Source organism: Miniopterus schreibersii (genome assembly GCF_964146895.1).
Source record: "Miniopterus schreibersii genome assembly, chromosome: X".
In the NCBI taxonomy this organism is placed as follows: Eukaryota; Metazoa; Chordata; class Mammalia; order Chiroptera; family Miniopteridae; genus Miniopterus; species Miniopterus schreibersii.
The window spans coordinates 21726486-21751000 of NC_138104.1; the positions used below are offsets into that span (position 1 = coordinate 21726486).

Below are 24515 nucleotides of genomic sequence, written 5' to 3' on the forward strand. Positions count from 1 at the left end.
AGGCAATCAGAGAAAGACAAGTACCATATGGTTTTGTTCCTATGTGGAATGTAATGAACAAAATGAACTAACAAGCAAATTAGTGACAGAGTCATAGAGAGAGGGGTTACAGATGGGGGAGGGGGGCTGAGGAGAAAGAGAGGAGGGATTGAGCAAAAAAGAAAAAAAACAAAAACAAGGAAAAAACTCATGGACAAGGACAACAGTGTGATCAGTGTGATTTCCAAGGGGAGTGGAGGTGGAGGGAGGTAGAAGAGGGTAAAGGGGGATAAATTGTGATGGACAGAGACTTGACTTGGGGTGGTAAACACACAATATAGTAAACCGATGATGTTGTAGAATTGTGCACCTGAAACCTGTATAATTTTAACCTGTATCACTACAATAAATTCAATACAAAGGATAAAAAATAATAAAATAATAAAAAATAATAAAGAATTAAATAACTTTAAAAAATGTGAGCAGTCTCTAGGTCATAAGAGTGGCCCCAGCTGACAGCATGGAAGGAAGTAGGGGGGTCTCAGTCCTACTACTACAAGGAAATGAATTCTGACAACAATGGAAATGAACTTGAAAGCATATTCTTCTCCGGAGCCTCTATATAACAGCTCAGTTATGCTGACACCTTGATTTTAGCTTTGAGAAGGCCACTGTGACTGAAGTAAACAAAGGAGACAGAAGTAAGAGGGACAGATCATGTAGGGAATGACAGACCTTTTAAAGACTTTGGCTTCTACTCTGAGTGAAATGGGGAGCCATGGGAGGGTTTTGAACAGAGGGGATACATGATCTAACTTGCATTTTAATAAGATTGCTGTGGCTGATTGAGAAAAGATGAAAACGGTGCAGGGGCAAAGACAGAAAGACAAATTATGAGACCACTGCATTAACCAGACAAGAGATAATGGTGGATTAGACCAGAGTGGTCATGATGGATTTGATGAGAAGTGGTGGGATTCTAGATATATTTTGAAGATAGATCCAATTTGCCAATGGATCAGATGTGAAGTGTGAGCAAAAGAGAAGAGTCAAGGATAACACCAAGATTTTGGGCCTGAGTAACTGGAAGGTGGAGTTATCCCTTACTGAGTTGGGAAAGAGTAGGGAGGAAGCAGCTGAGGGGGATGGGCAGAGATCCAGAGTTGAGTTTTAGACATGTGATGTTGGAAATGCCCATGAGATATCTGAATGGAGATGCTGAGTAGGCAGTTGTTTCACAGGTCTAGAGGAGAGGTCCAGACAAGAGCTAGAGATTTGGAAGCCACCAACATAGTATTTGAAGCCATGGGACTAGATGTGATCCCTAAGGGAGTGTATGTGGATAGTAAAAAGAATAAGTCTAAAAATGAGACCCAAGGTATTTTAATGTATAGAAGTTGGAAAAATAGGATAGATTGCCCAAAGGGACTGAGAAATAACAACCAGTGAGGTAGGAGAAAAACCAAGCTAATATACTATATTATAATACTCTAATATCCCAGTTTACTGATCTGGTCATATGCCAGAGAGTGGTAGAGGCTGGATTTGAATTAAGGTAGTCTAACCCCAGGACAGAACTACTATGTTTGTCACATAGACACTTACATTGAGGCCAAGAAGCACCTGATATGCACTGCACTGCAACATCTCCAGTATACCTTCTTTCCTGAGCTGAGATTCCCCACTGCCACTGCCCCGACACCCAGTAGCTCTCTTTTTCTCCTTAGTGTGTCCATCAGACTTCAAACTTAAGGTTTCTCCTCAGCTCTGCCCCTAATACTCCCAGGCTCCCCAAATGAACATTCAGGCAACTTATCTGAAATCACCACACCCACAGAGGGTAAAAAGTTCAGAGATACCAAGTTCATTTGAATGACAAGATCTCCTCATTCAACTTACACATCCTGCTTTGGGACCTCTCATCCCTGTTCCTTCCCACACAGTTCTTACATGCCTAAAGCCTCTCTTCAAATTATATCTTCACCAGCAAATGAAATATCCACCCTTCCCTTTTCAGGAGAGGCCTGAGGAACATTCTCTCTGCAAAGACAGCAGGGGGCACCAAAGGCTAACTATTCAGACCTCTGCATCCAGCCTGGGCCTGGCCTGGCCCTCCCTCTGGTGGTATGACACAGAAATGGATTCTTTTGTCATTCTGCATCAATGCTCACTCATGGTTTTGTCAGCAAACTGTCTGAGAGCCGGAATCTGCTAGGGACAAAAGCTTTTTGCCTCAAAATGTTGAGAATACACTGTGGCAGGTCTCGGCTAAGCAGCAGCCTCTGCTTCCAACAGCAGCAGCAACCTTTGATGATTTGGGTATCTGACAAAGATGCAAATGAGAATGGGAAGAGGACAAATGAAGGGAAGTAGGCTTTCTTTCCCTGTGCCAAAGGGCAACCAAACAGAGCAGATAGATGCCTGGGCTGCTCCTCTGCATTCCAGATTCACGTGTCCTGGATGTGCATTAGGAACATTAGTAGTTGTCATGGAAACTCTACCTTGGGTAACTCAAACAGAAACAGGACCAACTATGCAAGTGACAGGAAGGGCCTAATGCCCCAAAATATTTCTGCCTATCTGCTGGCTGATGTCCTTTACTCTTACATCCATTCACTTAACAATAAATATCTCTTGGATGGATAAATGAATGAATTTAACAAATACAGGGGTGGGTAAAAGTAGGTTTACAGTTGTGAGTACATAAAACACAGTTTATTCTTGTATTATTATTTATCCATTATTGTATTATTTTCCATAAAAACAACTGTAAACCTTTTTTTGCCCACCCTGTATTTATTGAGAGACTACTCTGTAATACACATTCTGTTCTTGGCACTAGGGATGCAAAAGGTGACAGGTGAACAGGACTCATAGGGTCTACAATCATTGAACTACAGTTTCAAATATCATTATTTGCATTTCATTTCTTTACCTCAATACTGCCCTTAACCTTTATGACTTTTTGTCACTTTGATAATCTGATGAATATGGACAAAAAATGCACGTATGAGCAAACATACTTAAAATTTAGTATAAAATTTCAGAAGATTTATAGACATCCTCCCATTGTAATCCAGAAATCCCTCACCTTAGGACTTTGTTCCCAGTTACAATGCAAATGTGTTTTGAGCTGTTAGTAGGTCAGTTATGACTAGGTGTAAATGAGTCCAATCTTTTACTGATCAGTTTTTCTTATGAGGCAAAGCAAATAAAGAGATACCATGAAGGAAAGGGAGTTGGAGAAGACTGGGGAGGGAATACCAACAAGAAAGAGAGATTGTTGGCATTGGAGGAAAATGTCACCATTATCACATTTGTGTAAAGGATCAGGTCTGTGCAACAGTCCCCAAGCCAAAGTTGCCTTCAACCCCTACATAAAATAGCAACTATCAATGGACAATTGGGAGATAAAAATGACTCTGTTTATATTTTAAAAGATTTCAGAGCTGAGTCTCAGGAAGAATTGTTTCTTGTGGAAGAGAATGTTCTCTTCATAGGCTACAAATAATATTTGTGGACAAGTCAAATGACCATGGCCCAAAGTTCATAGTTCAGGAACATGATTCTTGACTTCTGCCTTATTCCCATTATCCTTGTTCTGGGCACCAGGAATCAGTTGACAGGAAAGCTAAGTGATACAAATGTTCTTTAATTTCCTAGCAGCTTGAGGATTAGAAACTAAATGTGAGTGCTGAATTATTAATATTAATAAAGCCTCTCTCCCTCCCTGTGGTCACTGGAGCCCTATGTTGTAGCCCCACTCAATGTGAGAGACAGCATGGGCCAGGAGGTGTCCTCTAGCTACAACACAGATGTCACAATATGCAGGAGGATCAGAGGTTAAAACCCACTGCATTACTCTGCCTTTTACTTGATATCTGACAGTAAAATTACGCAATCTCAGCTGTCAAGGTAAATCTGTTTTTGTCTAAAAAAGGAAAAAGAGAAGCTCTAAGAGTGAAAGTGAGGGAGAAAGTTAGTTTTATCTTTCCCTTATTCTCCTTTCTTCACTGAAAGAACTTTGCTTTCTCCTCTTGCCTCTTTCCCAATTTCCTCTGGGTGTTTGAACTTATAGAAGTACCTGGGCCTATAAAATTGTGAGCTAATCACAAAGGCTTGATGAGAAATATGCTTATCTTAAAGCTGATCTTAATCAATGTGGCATATCAGGAGTCCCCAATACCTGTAGTGAAAGAAAAGAAGGTATTGCAGATACTTTCATGAGATAATCAACACCAATCATTTATTTTTTCTTTTTAAAATATATATCTTTATTTCAGAGAGAGGAAGGGAGAGGGAGAGAGAGAGAGAGAAACATCAATGATGAGAGTCATTGATTGGCTGCCTCCGGTATGCCCCCTACTGGGGATTGAGCCTGAAACCTGGGCATGTGCCTTGACTGGGAATTGAACCAGCAACCTCCTGGTGCATGGGTCGACACTCAACTACTGAACCACACCAGTCAGGCTACAGAAAACTTTTCACCACCCCAAGAACTCTCTAAGAGGTTATGCCACAGAGTTCTGCTCTTAATACTTTATTTCATACATTCCATACAGGAAAACTAACCAACACAAAAATACTTTATGCTAAAATGCCTCCCTCCTTAACTATGATACACTGTTTAACACATAGTAGGCTCTCATTTAATGTCTATTGAATAAATGAACAAATTAATGAATTTTTTATGCATATGACTTCCCAGAATATTTTAAAGTTGAAGACGGAGCAACTGACAAAGCTAACCAAGCCTAAGCTTCTTTTCCTCTAGTTCAGGAGGTGGCAACATTTTTCTGTAAAGGGGCAGTTAGTGAACATTTTAGGCTTTGTGGACCATAAGATCTCTATCACACTATTTAATTCTGTCCTTTTAACATGAAAGAAGCCATTGAAAATGTGTAAACAAATGGGTGTGGCTGTATGCCAATAAAACTTCATTTAAGGGCACTGAAATGTGAAATTCAAGTAAATTTTGAGTGTCCAAAAATATTATTATACTGTTGATTTTTTTCAACTATTTAAAAATATAACAACCATTCTTAGTTTGCAGGCTATACAAAACCAAGTGGGAGGTCAGATTTGGCTTGTAGGCCATAGTTTGCCTACCCCTACTCTGTTTCCAAATGTCTTTTCTACCTTTGTAGACTGAGCTCCAGAAGATAGAGATCCTGCTTTAGGTTTTCTTTATATTTCCTTGATGTCGAGTAAAATGTGGGAAACACAGTAGGTACTTAAGACATACTTTTTTACTGATTAATAGGGAGAAGCTTGGGGAAATATGGGAACTATAGTTTGTCACCCATGTTAGAAAATATATAATGCTGATTTATATCCACTGCAAGTGTTTAGCGTTTAGAGATGAATAAATTTCTATGGCAATGGGCAGGGGCATTATCTAACTGAAATGAAGTCTGCTTAGATGATGGATTTTATAATTATAGTTAATATAGTGCTTTATACTTTCCAAAGCACATTTGCATATATTGTCATATTTGATCCTCACAAGAACTCTATGAGTGTAGGCACTATTATCTGCATGTTACAAATGAGGAAATAGGCTTCCAAAAGTTAAGACCTGTCCAGCATTACATGGCAAGTTCATTCATTCATTCTCTTTCTTTCTACAATGTCTGCTTTGCGTAAGGAATTAGATCAAGGTAAACTCAGGTCCAGTGACTCTGCAGGAGGTAATATTAAGTAGCAATATAGAAAATAGAAGTAAGGCTTGGGGAGGGGGGCCAAAAGTAAGCTCCTGATAAGTGAAGCAGGAAGCTAGAAGACATATTCTATGACAATCTGACTACATGAGACCAAACCTGTAGATTTTCCCATTCCCAGGTGATAAAACATACCTTTCTTTTCTGCCCAGGCTCAGAGATGAAAGCCTTGACTGGGTTAGTCCCAGTTATCTCTGAACACTGAAAAGCAAGCTCAGCAAACCACCACTCACTCCCTTCTAATTGCTTCCATCCTCTAAAGGGAAAAATTTCCCCCACTCCCAAACTGAAAGATACAGGCAAGCAGAACAGTCTGTGCCTCCTTGACTGAAGGGTTCAATTTACATCTCTGGAGATGCCAAGAAAAGGTGATGAGTTCAGTGGGCTATGGCAGTGCCACATTTTCTGTGAATGGTGCTCTCAAATTATGCAGTGTACAGCCTGCACAGCTGAATGCAGGAGCCCTGCAAAGTTCGCTTCTGTAGCAAAAAGATAAAGAAACAATAAGCTAAAGGAAACAAGAAGAGAAACATGGGCAGGTAGAGGCCTGGTCAAGTATGTAAAGGGATCTGTTTGTAAAAATCTCAAAACCCTGATTAGGGTCTGTTTCTGCACTGTTTGTAGGTACTTTCCTGATACATAGGAGAGCATGCTGCTTATTGTAAAATCCAATTCAGTGCACTTCCCAAAGACATGGTCTATCTTAGTGGTTAAGAGCTTGAGTTCTAGTGTTCACTTGATCCAGATTTGAATTGTGGTCCCCAGTTTCTAGCTGTGTGTTCTTAGACACATTTCTTCACTCAGGTGAGCTTTATTCATTTACTCATAAAATGGAAATAGAAATAGAACCTACCTCATCAGGCTGTTTTGAAGACTAAAAAAGATGGTCTAGTTAAAAATGTTACATAATATTATTGATGCTCCATTCACTAATATATCTATCTGCCTTCGGATCTTCAATTAATTCTTTCTGCAAAAATCTATTGCACACCCACTCTGTGCCAGTCTCTAGGACTTAAATAGTGAACTAGATAAAGTCTCTAACCTCAGTGGGCTTTCCTTCTAGTGAGGAGCGTAAGAATAAGTAGAGAAAAATACGCAAAAGTGATCTGTGATGATAGGTTTGAGAGAACAGGACAGGGTGTTGTGAGATACAGTAACAGAGAAGTCCACTCTAATTTGGTTGCTCAGGGAAGGTCTCTTTGAGGAGGTGATAGTTAAGCTGAGAAAAGACAGATGACAATAAACTATTTTCCTGTCTAGGAAAAAAGAATAATTAAAATATAAAAGTATGCCCTGGCCAGTGTGGCTCAGTTGGTTGGATGTGGAAAGGTTGCTGGTTAAATTCCTGGTCAGGGCACATGCCCAGGTTGCAGGCTTTATCCCCAGTAGGGGGCATGTAGGAGGCAGCCAATCAATGTTTTGCTCTCACATTGATGTTTCTCTCTCTCCCTCTCCCTTCCTCTCTCTCTAAAAATCAATAAAAAATATTTTCAAAAATAGATAAAACAAAATAACATACAAAAGGAAAAAAAAGTCCCCAAATCCCTCCCCATTTATCCAGGTCATTATCTATTCAGTCACTGTACAGAGGCTCTTGGAGGAGTAAAGCCTTGAGTTGCAATTTAACTGAGGGTGTGAGAGGGCAGGAGGAGCATTTGTTCAGTGGGTATTGGTGAGCCCATACCGAGACTCAGAAGGACTGGACGGAGAGTAAGGATCAGAAACAAGGATTGAGGAATGAGGATACAAGAAGGTCTGGCTACCTGGAGCTTGTGATGGGGAACGGGGTGTGGCAAGATGTTAAAGAGAGGCTGAGCATTCCAACCATTATCCCACTAAATCCTGTGAGGGTTGTTCCTGTCTGAGCAGTATCCCTATAGATAGTAAATGAGCCAAGTGAGTGGAAGCCAGCATCAAAAGATTCAAGATTCTAGGTCTGCTATACTACAAACTAGATGTGTAAGCTTCACGAAGTAATTTCTCTCTCCAGACCTCAGTTTCCAGATAATAACTGGTGTCCTTACAACTTTATAGGGTGGGTGTGACAATCAAATGAGAAAAAGTATGTGAAAGCACTTAGAAAAGTATAAAACTCTGGACAAAAATGTTAGGTATTGGTTGTCTGATGTCCCTTTCCAAGAGGGATGCTAAAAGGTGAAACACTTGATATTTTTTTTTCTTGTTCATTGAGTTTGAAACTGGCCACTTATGTAGAGAAGATGGTAGCTTCAGAAATCACTGAGCCCCTATCTGTGATGACTGGCACCTGTTGTCAAGATGTAGGAAGGCCAATTCTTGCCCCATGTAAGCTCAGTGGGTCTGGGAGTCCTATTAGAGCTTACAGATTGTCCTGACTTACTATGGTTTGACTTAGGATTTTTCAACTTTACAGTGGTGCAATAGCCATGTTACACATTCAGTAGAAACCATACTTTGAATTTTGAATTTTGATCTTTCCCCAGGTTAGTGATATGCTGTCAAATACTCTCTTGTGATGCTGGGCAGCAGTAGCAAGATGATTTTGTCCAACTGGAGGCTAATATAAATGCTCTGAGCATGTTTAAGGAAAGCTATGCTAAGCTATGGTGTTTGGTAGGTTAGGTGTATTATTTTTGACTTATGATATTTTCAACTCACAATGGGTTTATTGGGACATAACCCCATTGTAATATGAGGAGCGTCTGTATTTCCTCACAACCCAAAGCACCTGAGATATTGCAAGAATATTTTTTGCAGTTATAAAGTAAGGTCTGGAGAAAGTAACATGTGCATTTCCAAACCTCAACCATGACATATATATTTTATATTACCTAGAGGCTTTTATGGTGCTGTCCTTCCTGACTTTACATAGGATAGGGCATCCTGCAACCAACTTCTCTTTACATCCTGTTCCTTAATCAAAACTTACCCACACAGTGTCCAACTCCACTGAGGTTCCACCTTCCTTACATAACAACTACCCTGAGGCATTTTTCTCTTCGCCTCACAACCCAAATGCACCCTGCGGTAGGGCAGGGAGGACAAGAAGGGAGAAAAATTGAAACTGGAGAAATGACTGCAGAGGAGATAATGAGGAACAGAAGAACTGCAATCCTACTGGCTAATTTCATGAGAAATAAATTAAAAACTGCCCTAGTTTCATTCTGACTCTCAACAAGTAGATAATTTGTTTGAAGGCAACAGAGTGGGTCAGAGGTGGATCACCGAGTAGAGAATCCTGAGCAGCCAGTGCCCTTACTAGTTTGCCTCCTTTCATGCCATGTCCCTTGGAATCAGAGAGGGAAAGATAATTAAGCTTCATTGTTTATGACCTGTATTGTTTTGGGTATATGATTGTGTTCTGTATACTAAATAGTCTCTAAATAAAATCCGGAAATTCTGTTGAGGACCTTGCAGGACCATTTTAGAAGATAGGAAATAGATCCTTCTGTAGTCTCAGGGACCTAATGCACTGGTTCAACTTGCAATTATTCTTTGTTTTTCCACTTTATTATCCTCAGTACAAAGCAACCTGCGGCCTTCTCATTAGAAAGACAACATGGATGGACCTGGAGGGTATTATGGTAAATGAAACAAGTCAGACAAAGAAAGACAAATACTATATGATCTTACTTATATGTGGAATCTAAAATAACAACAACAAAAAAACTCTCATAGTCCTAGAAAAAGAGATCAGATTAGTGGTTATCAGAGGCGGGGGGTGGAGGGTGAGGGAATTGGATGAAGGTGGTCAAAAAATACAAACTTCCAGAAAAATAAGTACTGGGGATATAATGTAGGACATGATGACTATAAATTAACACTGCTCAATAGCATATTTGAAAGTTGCTAAGAAAGTAGATCCTAAAATGTTCTCATCACAAGGAGAATAACTTTGTTTCTCTTTTTGTATCTATATGAGGTGATGGGTGTTAACTAAACTTACTGTGGTAGCCATTTCACAATATATATAGGTCAAGTCATTATGCTACATTCCTTAATGTTTTACAGTGCTGGATGTCAATTATATCTCAATAAAACTGAAAGAAAAAAATTCTGCAGAGAATGTTAAATAAATATAATCAGCCCCACCTCCACCCCAACAACAAAAAAGAAAGATCAGAGTGTGCCATGCAGTAACTCCAACCATGTAGCAATTTAACTGGGGAGAGGAACTAACAGCCATTTTATGCCTGGGGTGGGGGGACAGGCATAATGGCTGCCCACTAGACAACTGCACATGTTCAGTAGAGAGAAGGACCAGTTTGTAACATCAACTGAGGGGGCTCTTCCCATTTGGGAAGGCTTATATGAGCTGTTGGGGGGGGCGGTATCGGTGCTAGTGTGCAAGGGAGTGTTGGGAGCAGTGGGTGGGCAATGAATTGAAGCTGGAGGGAGGCTCTCTTTTTTGTCCTGTTGCCTAGGTGCACTTAAATTGAGGTTGCTGCAAGGGTTCTAAACTAGATAAACCAAAAAAAGTCATTCCCAGCAGGCCCCAGAATGATTAGATCAGGAAATTCTAACCACCTAGCAGCCTTGGGGAACAGAGGAGGATTGCTGACCATTTAGTGACAGAATTGGCTCTCCTCTAGACCAATGCACATGTGGAATAAGTTGGAAGTGAGGGCATGGAGGGCTATGATAACACTGAGGATTTTCTCTACTTCAGGGTCACCAAGAGGTTGCAGGGGGCCTGGGCTAATTCTGTATTTTGAAGATTTCTATATAGTATCTTTTAAATGAATCAAAGCAAAAACAAAGTTACAAAAACTGTAATATGCAGTCAGCCCTCCATATCTGTGGGTTCTACATGGTCTGAATCAACCAACCAGGAATTGAAAATGTTATTTTCGATCTAAGGATGCAGAGGGCTGACTGTATGCATTGTTCTATACCATTTTATATGTGGGACTTGTGCATCCTTGGATTTTGGTATCTGACGGGTGTCCTGGAACTAATCCCCCAAGGATACCGAGAAACAACTCTAAATACTTACATGCTTTAAAAATTGCATTTTTAGCTCTAAGGCAAAACTATAATACAATATATAACATCTGGTGGGGCCCAGAAATCTGCATGTTAAGTAAATGCTTCATGTGATTCTGATACACACCAACATTTGAGAAGCATACTCTGAATTCTACCAGAAGAAAGCAGTACAAGTGAGGTAGACTTCCCTTAAAATGCCAGGGAAGTTAATGACCTTGCCTCAATTTTGAGTGCGTATGTCAGAGCATTTTGTGTTGCTACTAATTAATGTGAAAGATGCCAAAATGTCCCCCTCCCCAAAATATCCCTCTAACCAACCTGCCATCAGTCCCAAGATTCCTGGGAGTAACTTTTCTTTTTAAAGGTTATTATTAGCTCTGCTCTGCTCTGTCTGTGCCTGCCACACTCCCTTTGCCTTATGTTATAAAGCTTTCCAATTTGCTAGAGCAAGATGGTTGCTGGCAAGAGATCTGAAAGAGTATATAAAAATTTGTCAAAAGCTGGTAAGAAATTGGCCTTGTATTTGATTGTAAGGAAAATAACCTTGAGCTTGAATTTATTGAGAAATGTGAAATTGAACAGGCATGTTCATTTGACCTACCTATGGCCATGTGTTCAGAATCTGAGCAAGTCAACAACATTTGAGGGTATGCTCTATAGTCATAGTACTTTACACTGGCACTGTGAAAGTAGTTAAAATAAATAGAAGCCCTGGCCTACTCTACAGGACCTGACAATCTCAAAGGTATTGCAGGGAACACACATAAACTAGAATACACATGTAAGGCTATGTGCTGTTAAAAGCACATTATGGTAGCAGAAAAGTCCTAAAATTTTTAGAAAGTTGGGAATAGGAAGGACCATAGCCTATGATTGTGTAGGTTATGTCTTACACAAAAGCACCCAGCCGAGGGCTGATCATGGAGAGTGTTCAAAAGTCATAGTTGGGTAGAGAGGGTAGGGCAGAGAGTAGGAGAGGGTATCACAAGGAAACACTGAAAATAGGCAAGAAAACAACAACAAACAAAACCAAAACAAACACAAAGCTAACATCTGATTTGTCTATCATATAAGGTGAAAGGCTAGCCCCATGCAAATGAATGAAAATCTCTTAGACATAATATTTTTAGGGAAGTTTTAGAGACATACAACTACAAAAGCCATATTCATAATCTGGCATTCAAACTAGATCAAGGATTGAAAATAAAACAGATTTCTACACACCAAATCACCTTCCTGACCATATTCACTGGTTCAATTTTAACACCTAGTGTATAGCAGGCACTCAACATATATGTATTTGCTGAATGAATGAATGAGTGAATGAATGAATGAATGAATGCTTACCTTATTCATCACTTTGTAGCTCAACCTGTTCAACCAATCCTGCCTCATGGTATATTATTTCTCAGTCTTCAGGATTCAGGTATTACTTCTGTACTCCAGTTGTGTTCTGTGTGGTAGTCCCACTGCCACTACTGGACAGTCACCTCTCTATACTCAGTATCTAGCAGAGTGCCTGGAATATGATAGTCGCTTGACACAGGAATCAAAGAATGAATGGATGGATGATGAACTGATACTTAATAAATGAATGGAAAAGGACTGTTGAGATGATAATTTGCAATAACTTCTCTGCTAAACTATTACATAGTAATTCCCAACCTGAGCTAACTTGAGCACCAGGGGAATGGAATGGTAGCAATTAGGGTCCATAAGCTGTTTTCAAAATGCTTATCGAAAGTCATATCCTCACCTAAGTGGAGTAGATGCAATGAGGGGCACCAGAAGGTCTCCTAAGCTCAAAAAGATGCCTATGGTTTTTAACTTGGCCCACTACATGATTCTATTCTTTGTCAAAATCAAAATGCTTTCTTTGACTATTATGAATAATGCTGCTATGAACATTTGTTTACAAGTTTTTGAGTGGAATATGTTTTTATTTTTCTTGGGTATATAACTTGTAGTGGAATTGCTAGGTCAAATAGTAACTATATGTTTAACAATTGGAGGAATTACCATAATGTTTTCAAAAGCAGCTGCACCATTTTACATTCGCAGCAGCAGTATATAAGGAGTCTAATTTCTCCATATCTTCACCAACACTGATTATTATCTTTTTTTTATTATATGCATCCTAGCGGATATGAAGTTGTATATCATTGTGGTTTCAGTTTCAATCACTCTATGATATTGAGCATCTTTTCATGTGCTTATTGGTCATTTGTATGTCTTTGGGGGAAATGTCTATTCAAGTATTTTGCCCATTTTTAAATCGGTTTATATTTTTATTGTTGAGTTGTATTGTTCTTTGTCTGTGGGTCGTCTTTTCATTTTCTTTGTGGCGTTCTTTGAAGTACAATAATTTTAAGTTTTATGAAGATCAATTTAAGTATTTTTTCTTTTATCACTTGGCTTTTGGTATCATATCTAAGAAACTGAGGTCATAAAAAGTTACACCTAAGCTTTCTCCTTATACTTTTATAGTTTTTATTTCTCAAATTTTATTTCTTTGATCCATTTTGAGTTGAGTTTTATATATGGTGTGAAGCAGGAGTCCAACTTCATTCTTTTGAATGTAGATTTCCTGTAGTCCTAGCATGTCTAACTGATGTTTGACAAAGGTACAAAAGCAGTTCAATAGAGGAACAATAACCTTTTCAGCAAATGATGATTGGTCATCCATGGGGGGGGGGGGAGAAGAAAAAAGAACCTCAATGTAAACCTCACATCTTATGCAAAAATTAACTCACAGTGAATCATAGAACTAAATGCAGATCTTATAACTATGGAACTTATAAAGGAAAACATAAGAGAAATATCTTCATGACCTTGGGTTAGGTAAAGAGGTCTTAGATATAATACCAAAGCATGATCCATTAAAAATTTGATAAATTTGTCTTAATGGAAATTAAAAGTTTGCTCTGTGAAAGTCACCATTAAGTAAATGGAAAGACAAGATGCAGACTTGGAGGAAACATTTGCAACTTGCATTTTTGACAAAGAGTTAGTATCTATAGTATACTTTTTAAAAACTCAAAATACACCAGCAAGGAAAAAAATAATAATAAAAATAGGCAAAGGATCTGGACAGACCCGTCACCCCAGAGGATATATACAAGGTGTCCCCCAAAAATGTATACACACTTTGACAGCTGATAGCTCAATTCTGAAAATAAAATGTGTTTTAATAAACACTGCTTTTATAACTATTCAAAGTGTGTGTGTACATTTTTGGGACACCCTATGGACAATAAATAAGCATATGAAAAGATGCTCAACATCATTGGCCATTTAAGAAATACAAATTAAAACCATAATGAAAGCTCATTACTTATCTATTAGAATGACTAAACTTTAAAAACTTGTACAAGTGCTAAGGAAGATATAGAGCAGGTACTGGGAATGAAAAAACAGTCCAGCCACTATAGAAAACAATTTGGAAGTTCATTATAAAGTTAACCTTGTACTTACCACGTGACTCAGCCATGCCACTCCTAGATATTTAAGTTAGAGATATTAAATTTATGCCCACACAAAAACCTATCATGAAAGTTCATAGCAGCTTTATTCATACTTGCTAAAAACTAGAACTAACCCAAATGTTCTTCAAGGGATGAATGAATAAACAATCTGTGGTACATCCATATAATGGAAAACTACTCAGCAATAAAATAGAATGGACTAGTGCTACATGCAAAAATGTAGATGAATCTCAAAGATAATATTGAGTGAAATAAACCAGTCTCAAAAGGTTACCTACTGTATGATTCCATTTATATGACACTTTGGAAAAGGGAAACTATAGGGATGGAAAATGGAACAGTGGTTGCCAGGGGTTAGGGGTTGGGGAAAGTTTGATCCCAAAGGGGCAACACTATGGAATTTTGGCGGGTGATAGAATGGTTTTTTATCCTGATTGTGGTAGTTATATCAGTCCATATACGTTCAAAAACTCTTAGAATAAAACTCCAATGTGTGTGTGTGTGTGTGTGTGTGTGTTTTGGTTAGTGATTTCACAGGTATATACATATGTCAAAATTCATCAAATACTTAAAATGGATGAATATTACTCTGAGTAAATCATACTTCAATAATGATTTTTTTAAAAGAAAGTCTCTCCACACCAATTCCACTCCTTAAAAATAACTACTGTTGACAGTTTAGTACGTATCTGTCTGGGACATGTAAGCATGCAACATAAAGGGTTTTTCAGTTGCATGAATGAGATCATTGTACACAATATATATTGTGCTTTATGTTGCTTTTTTGATTTAGAGGTATTAGAGGTCTTATAAATATACATACAAATGAATATAGACATATACATGTTCTATATATAAAATGTTCATAGATATTTTTAAATAGTTATATATTGTAAGCCATTTTATGCATGTAACATTTATTTAACTGGTCTCCCACTGATGGATATTTAGGTTGTTGCCAGATGTTTTGCAATTAACAAGCTAGAGTGCTATAGTGAACAGCCTTGTACATACATCTTATGAGTATATTTATAAGATAAATTTCTCCAAGTAGGATTACTGAATCACAGAGTATGTGCAATTTGAATTTTTATACCCGTCTAGTAGCAGGTAGAACTTTTAGGTTGTGACATGGGTGCATTTTGGAGTTCCCTGTCCTGAATCCTTGAATATCTCTCACAGGATCATGCAGATATTGAGTGGAAATTTGCAAGGACAAAGCTCTGGATGAGTTACTTTGATGAAGGGGGTACCTTGCCACCTCCTTTCAACATCATCCCCAGTCCCAAGTCATTTCTATATCTTGGCAACTGGTTTCATAACACCTTCTGCCCCAAAAGAGACCCTGATGGTAGACGGAGAAGGCGCAACTTGCGAAGCTTCACAGTAAGGCTTCTTAAAATTATGTTTCTTTTTATTTTATTTTATTTTATTTTTAAAAATATGCCTTTATTGATTTCAGAGAGAGGAAGGGAGAGGGAGAGAGAGAGAGAGGGAAACATCAATGATGAATCATTGATCGGCTGCCTCCTGCACGCCTCCTGCTGGGGATCGAGCCCACAACCTGGGCATGTGCCCTGACCATGAATCTAAGGGTGATCTCCCGCTGAGTCATGCCAGCCATGCTATGTTTCTTTTTAAACAAAACTGTTTCCTACCTTTCCTCATTTGTGAAACTCCCTATCTTAAATATACTAAAATCATTCCAACCTAAAATCTTTGGGGGTTTGTCAGGCAGGAACTCCTTTCATTCTCTAGTCCTAATATTTAGAAATAATATTTGGGTAGATGGGTTGCTTAGAGACTGCTGATGAAATCTCTGTCCATTTTTACTTATAGGGACGCCATGCTGACAGCCTGATACAGAATCAACATTATCAGGTAAAGCTTCCTCACAGAGACTAAGCACAATAGCTCTTGGTCAGTTGTGTGAACTTGTACAAGTCAGTTAACTTCACTGAGGCTCAGTTTCCTTACCTGTAAAATGGGGGCAAAACTCAGTGTTATTGTGAGAATTGCGTGATAAGTATGTATGTATGAGTATGAGTGTGTGTGTGTGTGTGTGTGTGTGTGTGTGTGTGGCACATTGCAGTAAGTGATAGTTATTATTGTTACCATTACTAATACAAAGCATAGTGACTGTGTGTGTGCCATTCTCAGAGAGCTAAGTAAAAAGAGGTTATCTCTGTAAAGGAGAAGTGAGATTGACTTTAAGAAAAATATCTTGATTGTGTAATTAGTAAATATTGAAATCAGCAGACTTTGTGACACTGAAGAATGACTTTCTTGACTTCATAAAAGGAAAACTGTCATCTTACTAACTACACAGGTCAAAGTTTAATCCAGCCTGATTGGAAAGGATATAGACTATGAGCAGTCAAGGATTATTCTGCTCTCATCATTCCACAAATGTGAATCCTTGTTTACCTTATCCTTGGGTGGAAAATTTTCCTTTCAGGTGAATTTGATCTTGCTGGCCTACTCTGCCACCTGACTGGACACATAATAATTCTTCATTTAGCCAATGAAATTAACTGGGGTTTTGCAGAAAATAGCTGGATCCTGGGAGAATTTTCTACTGCAAAGAAGATCTAAGCATATTTTATTTCCTGTGTATGTTTCTTATTTTACTGAGATCCCAAGAAGGAAATGCCTCTTCACGTTTCTTGTTTGTTTTTTTAATTCCAGGAAGTTATCAGGAATTTAGTCAAAAGATATGTGGCTGCTATGGTAAGAAATTCTAAAACAAATGAGGGACTAACAGAAGAAAATTTTAAGGTAACTTAACCATGAAGTGGTTTAATTTTTCATTTCATATTTCTGAAGCATCATTTAATCTTCACAGTGAGGTTTCTAGTGATGGAATTTCAACTGCCTATATTACAGCAAAACTAGCTACAATTTTTATTCTCTCTCTTAGAATAACATGTCATCCAGTGGATGGGTAGATTTTACCAATATCTGTCACCACAATCAGTTTTATGAACAAAAGAATCTGCCATATGCATTCTTTTCATATTCTGGATATTTCTCAGTGTAGAAATTGAGTGCTTTAAATGATGTGGCAAGAATGTGTGGTGAGGGGCAAGTTAGCAAAGGGAAGATGCCTGGAGATTTAAAGGCTCTCTTTATTTAAAAATATAAGGTAAAAACCAACAGAATCTATTATTAAATCTAAGATTTAAGAAATCCTACCATTAAACATTAAAATTCTCTCAATACTAGCATTAGCCTGAAACAGAGGTTTTCAAGCTGGAGCAATTATGTTCCCCAGGGCACATCTGGCAATGTTTGGAGACATTTTTAGTTGTCACACTAGGATGTGTGTGCTATTGGCACCTAGTGGGTAGAGACTAGGGTTGCTACAAAACATCCTATGATGCTTAGGAGAGCCCCCACAACAAAGAATTATCCAGGTGAGCATGTCAAGTGGTTGAGAAACCCTATCCTAGAACACATGTATATTTTCTAAGGAACATAGGAAAGTCATTTTCCTAATCCACAGACATAACCCATCTATTGAGGGCCTGCTATGTGCCAAGCACTCCACTAGGTGCTGAAGTATAGTGGTGAGCAAGATATAGCTAGCCTCTACTCTCATGAGGTGACACACAAACAATAATAATAGAGGCTGATAAATGAGTATTCTGACAGGGTGCTGTAGAGACACAGGGAAGAGGGACACTCAACTGGGACTTGGGGAGTCAGGGCAGGTTTTTAAGCTAAGGCTTGAAGAAGGAGCCAGATAAAGGAAAGTTGGGGAGCATAGTGTTCTAGACAGAGAAAACAGACACAGGCCAAGAACTAGAGGCAAGAGAGATTATGTCCATACAGGTAGGCAGTAAAGAGCCTGGGGAAAGTAGGAAGGGATGAAACCAGAGAGATAAGTAGATACCAGGCCTTGAAAAATTGTAGTCTGTGATATGGAGTTTCTACTTTTTTCTATGGTCAGTGACAAGTTACCAAAGAGTTTTAAGCTTTTAAAAGATAGTTTTTAAAAGGAGCAATCTAAGATCTGAGCAGCCAGTTAGAGATAGAAGATATCTGATAAGGAGAACAGGGCCCCCTCTTCCAAAATAGCAGCCTCATTACCTGACACATTCCACTTCCTTAGTTTTAAATCTTAGAGTCCTAAAAGCTTTCCCTGTTCAGGAGCCCTTTTATTTGCAGATGCTTATACCTATGAGAGCTAGTTCCCTAATCTAATTCCTTAATTGCTAGTTAATGCTTTAGCGGGGGTTAGTCTGTTGGTGTGCTCCTGATGCAGAGGTTTTGAAATCAACTTTAACAATTGCACATTTTTTCCAATGACCAGAGCCCTGCCCACAGTGCAATGTTTTTCTTGCACTGGAATAATGTGAGATTTTCCTGGTAGTTCGTGTATACTTTGTGATTTGCTATTAGGCAAAACCTGGAACATTGCAAAGAATACCCAATGTGCCTATTTTGCACTAAAGACCACACACCTTAGCATAATGTACTTTCTCTCTTGCCCTAGGAATTAAAGCAGGACATCTCCAGCTTTCGATATGAAGTGCTTGACCTTTTAGGAAATAGAAAACACCCACGGAGAAGCTTTTCCACCAGCAGCACTGAACTCTATCACAGGGATGATACCAATGATGGCAGTGGTGGGGCTCGGGCCAAATCCAAGAGTGTCTCTTTCAGTTTAGGCTGCAAGAAAAAGGCCTGCCACAAGCCACCTCTCATCAGAACCAGGCCAAGAGCCAGTGGTGCCCAAGGAAAGTCAAAAGCTGAGTCATCAAGCAAACGCTCCTTCATGGGTCCTTCTCTCAAGAAACTGGGTCTCCTATTCTCCAAGTTTAATGGTCATACATCTGAACCCAGTTCAGAGCCAATGTACACAATTTCTGATGGAATCGTTCAGCAGCACTATATGTGGCAAGACATCAGGTATTCTGAGATGGAGAAAGGGAAAGCACAGGCCTGTTCTCAGAGTGAAATTAACCTCAGTGAGGTAGAATCAGGTGAAGCCCGGGGAGCTGCTCAGAGCAGTGAATGCCCTCTAGCCTGTGCCAGCTCTCTTCACTGCATACCCAGCATCTGCTCCTCAAGTTCTAAACTTTTAGACTCTTCAGAGGATGTGTTTGAAACTTGGGGAGAGGCTTGTGACCTGCTCATGCACAAATGGGGTGATGTACAGGAAGAACAAGTTACAACCCGGCTCTAAGTCAAGCCCCTATCACCTGTTCTGGAACTCAGCCGAAAATTTGTAATTTCCTTGCTCTCAGAATTGACATAGAATATAATCCCCTCACTGCCCCCACCCCTAGAAAGGAGAGTAAAGCTCCTGTTATTTTCACCATCTTTTATAGTCCCATTCTCCACTTGTTGTTGTTATTATTATATTACTATTATTTGCCTTTGTATACCTATAAACACTAAGTCCATTTGACAACCAACTGAAGGGGTGTGTGCCCCTAATCAGCAGACATGCAGTCGGGTGCTTAACCCTTTGGCTTTGCTTTTTCTTACCCTTGCTTCCTTGAAGCTCCTGGTGCCAGTTTGCTACTGTTGCTGCCGTACAGGTTCCTGACCTTCCTCAGGATCTCCACACCATTTCCCCACAGGGCTGAGGATTATGCTTAGCCGTCCCCAGCAGCTATCAGATAAGGCAAACAAACATGCCTCTCTCTCTGTTACCCTTCAGTGCTCCATGCTGCCCATTTTGGTTCAATGAGCAGCATCAAAGGGAGCCTGAACAACCTGCAAAGTATTGTCAGATAGTGGTTTCTAGGTATAATTGGCCTTTTTGTTTTCTTTTTTAAACACTACAACTTCTCCTTATCGTGGGGGCTATTGTTTGTTTCTTAAAGATGTGTGAGTTTCCTGATGCGTGCCAATGAGTATCTACCCCATAGTATATGTTATATCTAATAAGTTAGTGAATTCCTTTCTTGTGTTTGTGTATTTCAGTTAACTTACTACATTTTAAAATTTGATAGTACTGAGATCAATATTTAGGATGTGTGCTGTTTTCAAAAACATCTACTGCACTGTAATCAAGTTACTACATCTCATACATTGGCAAGAAAAAATAATTAGCTGGTATATATATAGGGTCCTATCTACTTTTGATAGTTTTAATCATCATTGCTACTGAAAAGTATTTCTAAGGTAAAGGACTGGATTTGAAAATATTTTTTATCAGAAAAATGACATCTTGTTGTCAAAATCTGAAAAGAGCCTCTTCATTTTAATTAATTGCTGATTAAAAAAACAAACAAACAAAAAAAACAAAAAAAAAACAACAAAAGAAAAACCACCACAAAACAATTTCAGGTCTAGATCGCCTGATTCTGGTTGCAGTTTTAATATTCACTGGGAGCCAATGTGATTGCATGTGTAAACTTATGTTATATACATAATATAACCCTAGTGATTTCATGGAACTATACACATGGTCAAAATTCTACTGTCTTCAAGGAAATCTGCATTTATACATCTCAACATATTATTTTCCATGGCATAAGAGGGCCTCATCAGAATACAAAGTTGCAAGTTAAGAAAATGAAGTCCATGATGCATATGGTCGTGTTAGACCTTATAACTGCCAAGACATAACCTGCTGAACAAGGGTGGTTTTTACGAACATTAGCACAAAGGTATCCTCAAGTTTAACCTGAAACAGCCCTAGGTCTGGGTCCTGGAGATTAAATTAACAGTATGTAGTTCAGAAAAGTAAGAGAGCTAGTTAGGTGTCACACTGTTCTTGTAAATGTCAATTGTAATGGGAATCCAACTAAATTCCTGTGCATACTTTTTGGTATAAATAAGTGAAATGAAGCATTATCTTTTTAAAATTTATATGTTATTTATTTATTTATTTATTTGCTTGTTTGTTTTTGTGGCTGGCCACAGAGTCCTACATACCTCTCCAGCACCACTCACTTGGAGAAGCTGCTATGAATGTCAGCTGCTTTTTCTCCCTTCCCAAACAGATACAGCTCAGTCTATAGCTTCACTGCCCCATAATGAGGAGACAAAACGAAGCATTTTCAAACAATGCAAACATGCCTCCAAAATAGCTTTTGACAGTGTAGTTTCTGTTATTCGAACTAATTCCCATTTGACAATAGATGGTCCCAAAATAATTCCTTAATCATATCTGAACTGATCATTTACTCAAATCCCACTGCCCTCCTGCTTCTCTAACTGGGACTATCATAAATAGCCTTGACATCAATAACAGGTTACTTTCCAGAAGGAAGGTTTCTAAAGTTATAGAATCAACTTTCCCAATTATCAAATTTACTTTGAATAATAAATAGAACCTGGGCTACATTCCTAATTCATATTGATGGCACCGAAACCCAATACGTGGCCCTATTCTATCAAAAGAAAAATATATGTCTTTCTCACAAATGCATGTACTTGTATAACCTTGTTCTGGCAGTTACTTTATCAGTCTGACAGAAAACAAGGGTAGCCAGATATAGAGCCATGCTCCAAAATCCAGTCTCCTCTCTATTACACTCTAAAGAGAGAATATGTATAGATCATAGTAGCCAATCTCTACTCCTGAAAGAAACCAGTGCAAATATTTCATGGACAGTGCATACTTTTCAGATCTTCTCAGGGTTATTATCTTTGGGACTTGGACTTCAAACTTCACTGGCTATGTTTAGGCCTACCTATGTTTAAGCCAGTTTGCTATTAAAGCTAAATAGCTATTGCCCTAACTTCCATGTTGGTGACACTAATGTTTTTATTAGCTCTAACTCAGTAGAAAGTAGGGAGGGAAAGATTTATGTTCACCTCTCTAACCTCTGGATCAGCTACTGTCAAGAGACGTATTTCAAATCAAATGCTTAATTTAAACATGTCCTCTGACCCTAGGGAAAGTATGAACCAACATGAGAGTAAGTTTAAAAACATAAAATTTTAGAGCTAAAAGAGAACTTTAGAGGGGATCTATTGCTTCTCTATTGCTTCTATCACAAACTCTTATTTTACAAATAGAAAAAAAGAGGCCCAGAGAAGGATGACTTGCTCAAGGTCACAGAGCAAGTAAATAAACTCAAATCTTGAAGATCACAGAAATAAGATGTTTATTATTTTATATGTATATATGAAAATGGAATGGCCACTATAGAGACCTTTTTGTTCATTTACCCAAAATGCTGTGAACTCCACAAATCTCAGACTGACATATTTAAACGTAAAGTTAAAAAAGTGGTCAAAAATAAAATATAATTATAAATGGTACAAAAATAATTTACTATTTGTCTAAATATCTATATCACAGTTCACCTCCATTACTGGTGGCTTTCTTATCACTTCTAGACACATGCATTCATTTGTTTAATTACATTAAAATTGCCCTGATAATTAGTAAGGGTAATGCTAATACAAAGAAAATGTTTGAATTATATTAAAAAATGACCATTATTCAGGAATCTCCTCCACTTATAGCTTTAAGTCCAGTGGAGTACAAAGACAGAGAAAAGGTCCCAAATTCAAAATCATTACTTTAGGAAGATGCAAAATTTTACAGGGATATAAATGCTTCAAGTTATACTTCTGTCCATTTACATGGGAATACTGGAAAATTTCCAGTTCTTTCTTCCTTCCATAGTCATTTTTCATTCTACTCTGACCTAATGTAGGCTATCTCGGCTAAGTCCAAAATATCCAAACATCTGTCTGCAATTTGATTAAAGAATGTAAAAAAAAGTCCTCTACCTTTTGAATGCCTTAAATAATAAATACCTTTTCAATAAGAACTTTATAGTTCTTATGGCAGTGAAAACTCTCCCCTGCAAACTTCACTGAGAATTTCAGTGAAAAATATGAGTTGATACTTGGCCAGAAAATATAACAATTTGATGTTCATATTACTTTGTGGGTGAGACTCAAGTGGTGTTTTGACTAACAGTTTAAGTTGCCCAGACCTTGGTTTGTTGAACCACCAGGTAAAAGGTGCTTGAAGTTAGGCAGACATTGTTTTCTGTTTAAAAGTACACAAGAAACATTGATATTATTTTGGTAATCAAGTTTTCAAAACAGTGCTAATAAACAGATTGCTTGTATAGACAGAGCCAATATAAGTTGATATAATTGTTTGGATCATTTAAATAACCTCTTCATACCTACTTGTCAGCTGCCTCCAACCCTAACCCCTGCAGCTTTGCATCAAATCTATGGGTATTTTAGATTGTTTCTTTGGCTTGCTTTATCTACATAATTGTTCCAAATATCCACTTTGCTGTATAGAACTAGCCACTGGGAACGGAGTACCCAAATTCAACGTGAATATTACTTTAGTACTGAGAAATGTTATTTTTTACTATATTTCCAATGGCCCTTTTCATCACTTTTTCCCAATAGTTGTGGGTTTTGGCTTGCATTACTTCTGGGGGGATGTTTGTAAAAGTGAGAACCTTGTCTGTGTATATACACACAGATGCATGTGTGCACACCATGCACACAATGAAACTTAATACCATTTGACTGCTCTGGCCTTGGGTCTTCATCCATTTTGGTAATTATTTGATCATTTTGAAAGGAGGACAAGCAGGAATACATTCAATTAAAAAAACTTCTTAAAAAAACTTCCTGAGATGTGGTGAGGAATTGCTAAAATGAACTGCCACCAAGGCATCTGCTGTAGCACAACTGTTAATATTAGAGCTCTCAGGATTTGAGGTTTCCAGTTTGAAGGAAAAATAAAACTTTTAGGTCACAAGAAAAAAAACACTAACTTGTAAACATAAAAATATACATTTTTGGTGAGCTGCATACTTCGTATTTACTGTACACTGAGATACTGCTACTCATGTGCTAATGTGTGGCCTAGGATTTCCATCTATATGCTGCATATTGGTCCAGAGAAGGTGCTGATAGGTGGTTTTGAGAACTTTACTTCTATGGATTGGAATGTTTATTAAGAAACAAAGGAGTAAATTACTGGAATGATACAGGCAGCAGGCAAGAGTGCTCTAGCATCTTAAAACTCATTATTTGTTTTATTCCCACTCTGCAGTGTATTTGTATCTCATATGCACTTGTTAGTTTATTGCATCTGAGTCATGGTCTTTTTCTAAAGAGGTACCAATAGTGTTTGTGGTACTTGAGAGACATGTACATATTAAGAATTATAATGTTTAAATATAAAATTAATTGGAACGCCCTTATGCCAAAAGCTAGTTTTCTTATCTGATGTGTAAAGTTGTGAAAGCTCTGTAGGAACTTCTTGCTACTACACAAATAAAAAACAAACAATTTCTGTAGTTAACACAAAGAGCCTGCAACTTTTGACCATTGTAATCAACCTTCATAAGTTCATGATTGCAGGACACATGTGCCCTACTCTCATCTCTCACCCTCAAAAAGCCTT

At 38.3% G+C, this 24515-nt stretch overlaps 1 protein-coding gene across 2 annotated transcripts in view; it reads left to right on the top strand.

Annotated features, from left to right (window-relative positions):
* TRPC5 (transient receptor potential cation channel subfamily C member 5) overlaps nucleotides 1-20389 on the top strand; it is a 269057-nt gene extending 248668 nt beyond the window's left edge. For both annotated transcript variants that reach the window (XM_081124814.1, XM_081124813.1), the window contains 4 exons: nucleotides 15338-15541; nucleotides 15995-16036; nucleotides 16844-16933; nucleotides 18654-20389. In XM_081124814.1, the coding sequence (XP_080980940.1) occupies nucleotides 15338-15541; nucleotides 15995-16036; nucleotides 16844-16933; nucleotides 18654-19346 (1029 nt within the window). In that variant the 3' untranslated portion in view covers nucleotides 19347-20389. The remainder of the gene's footprint in view (nucleotides 1-15337; nucleotides 15542-15994; nucleotides 16037-16843; nucleotides 16934-18653) is intronic.
* Nucleotides 20390-24515: the final 4126 nt, after the last annotated feature.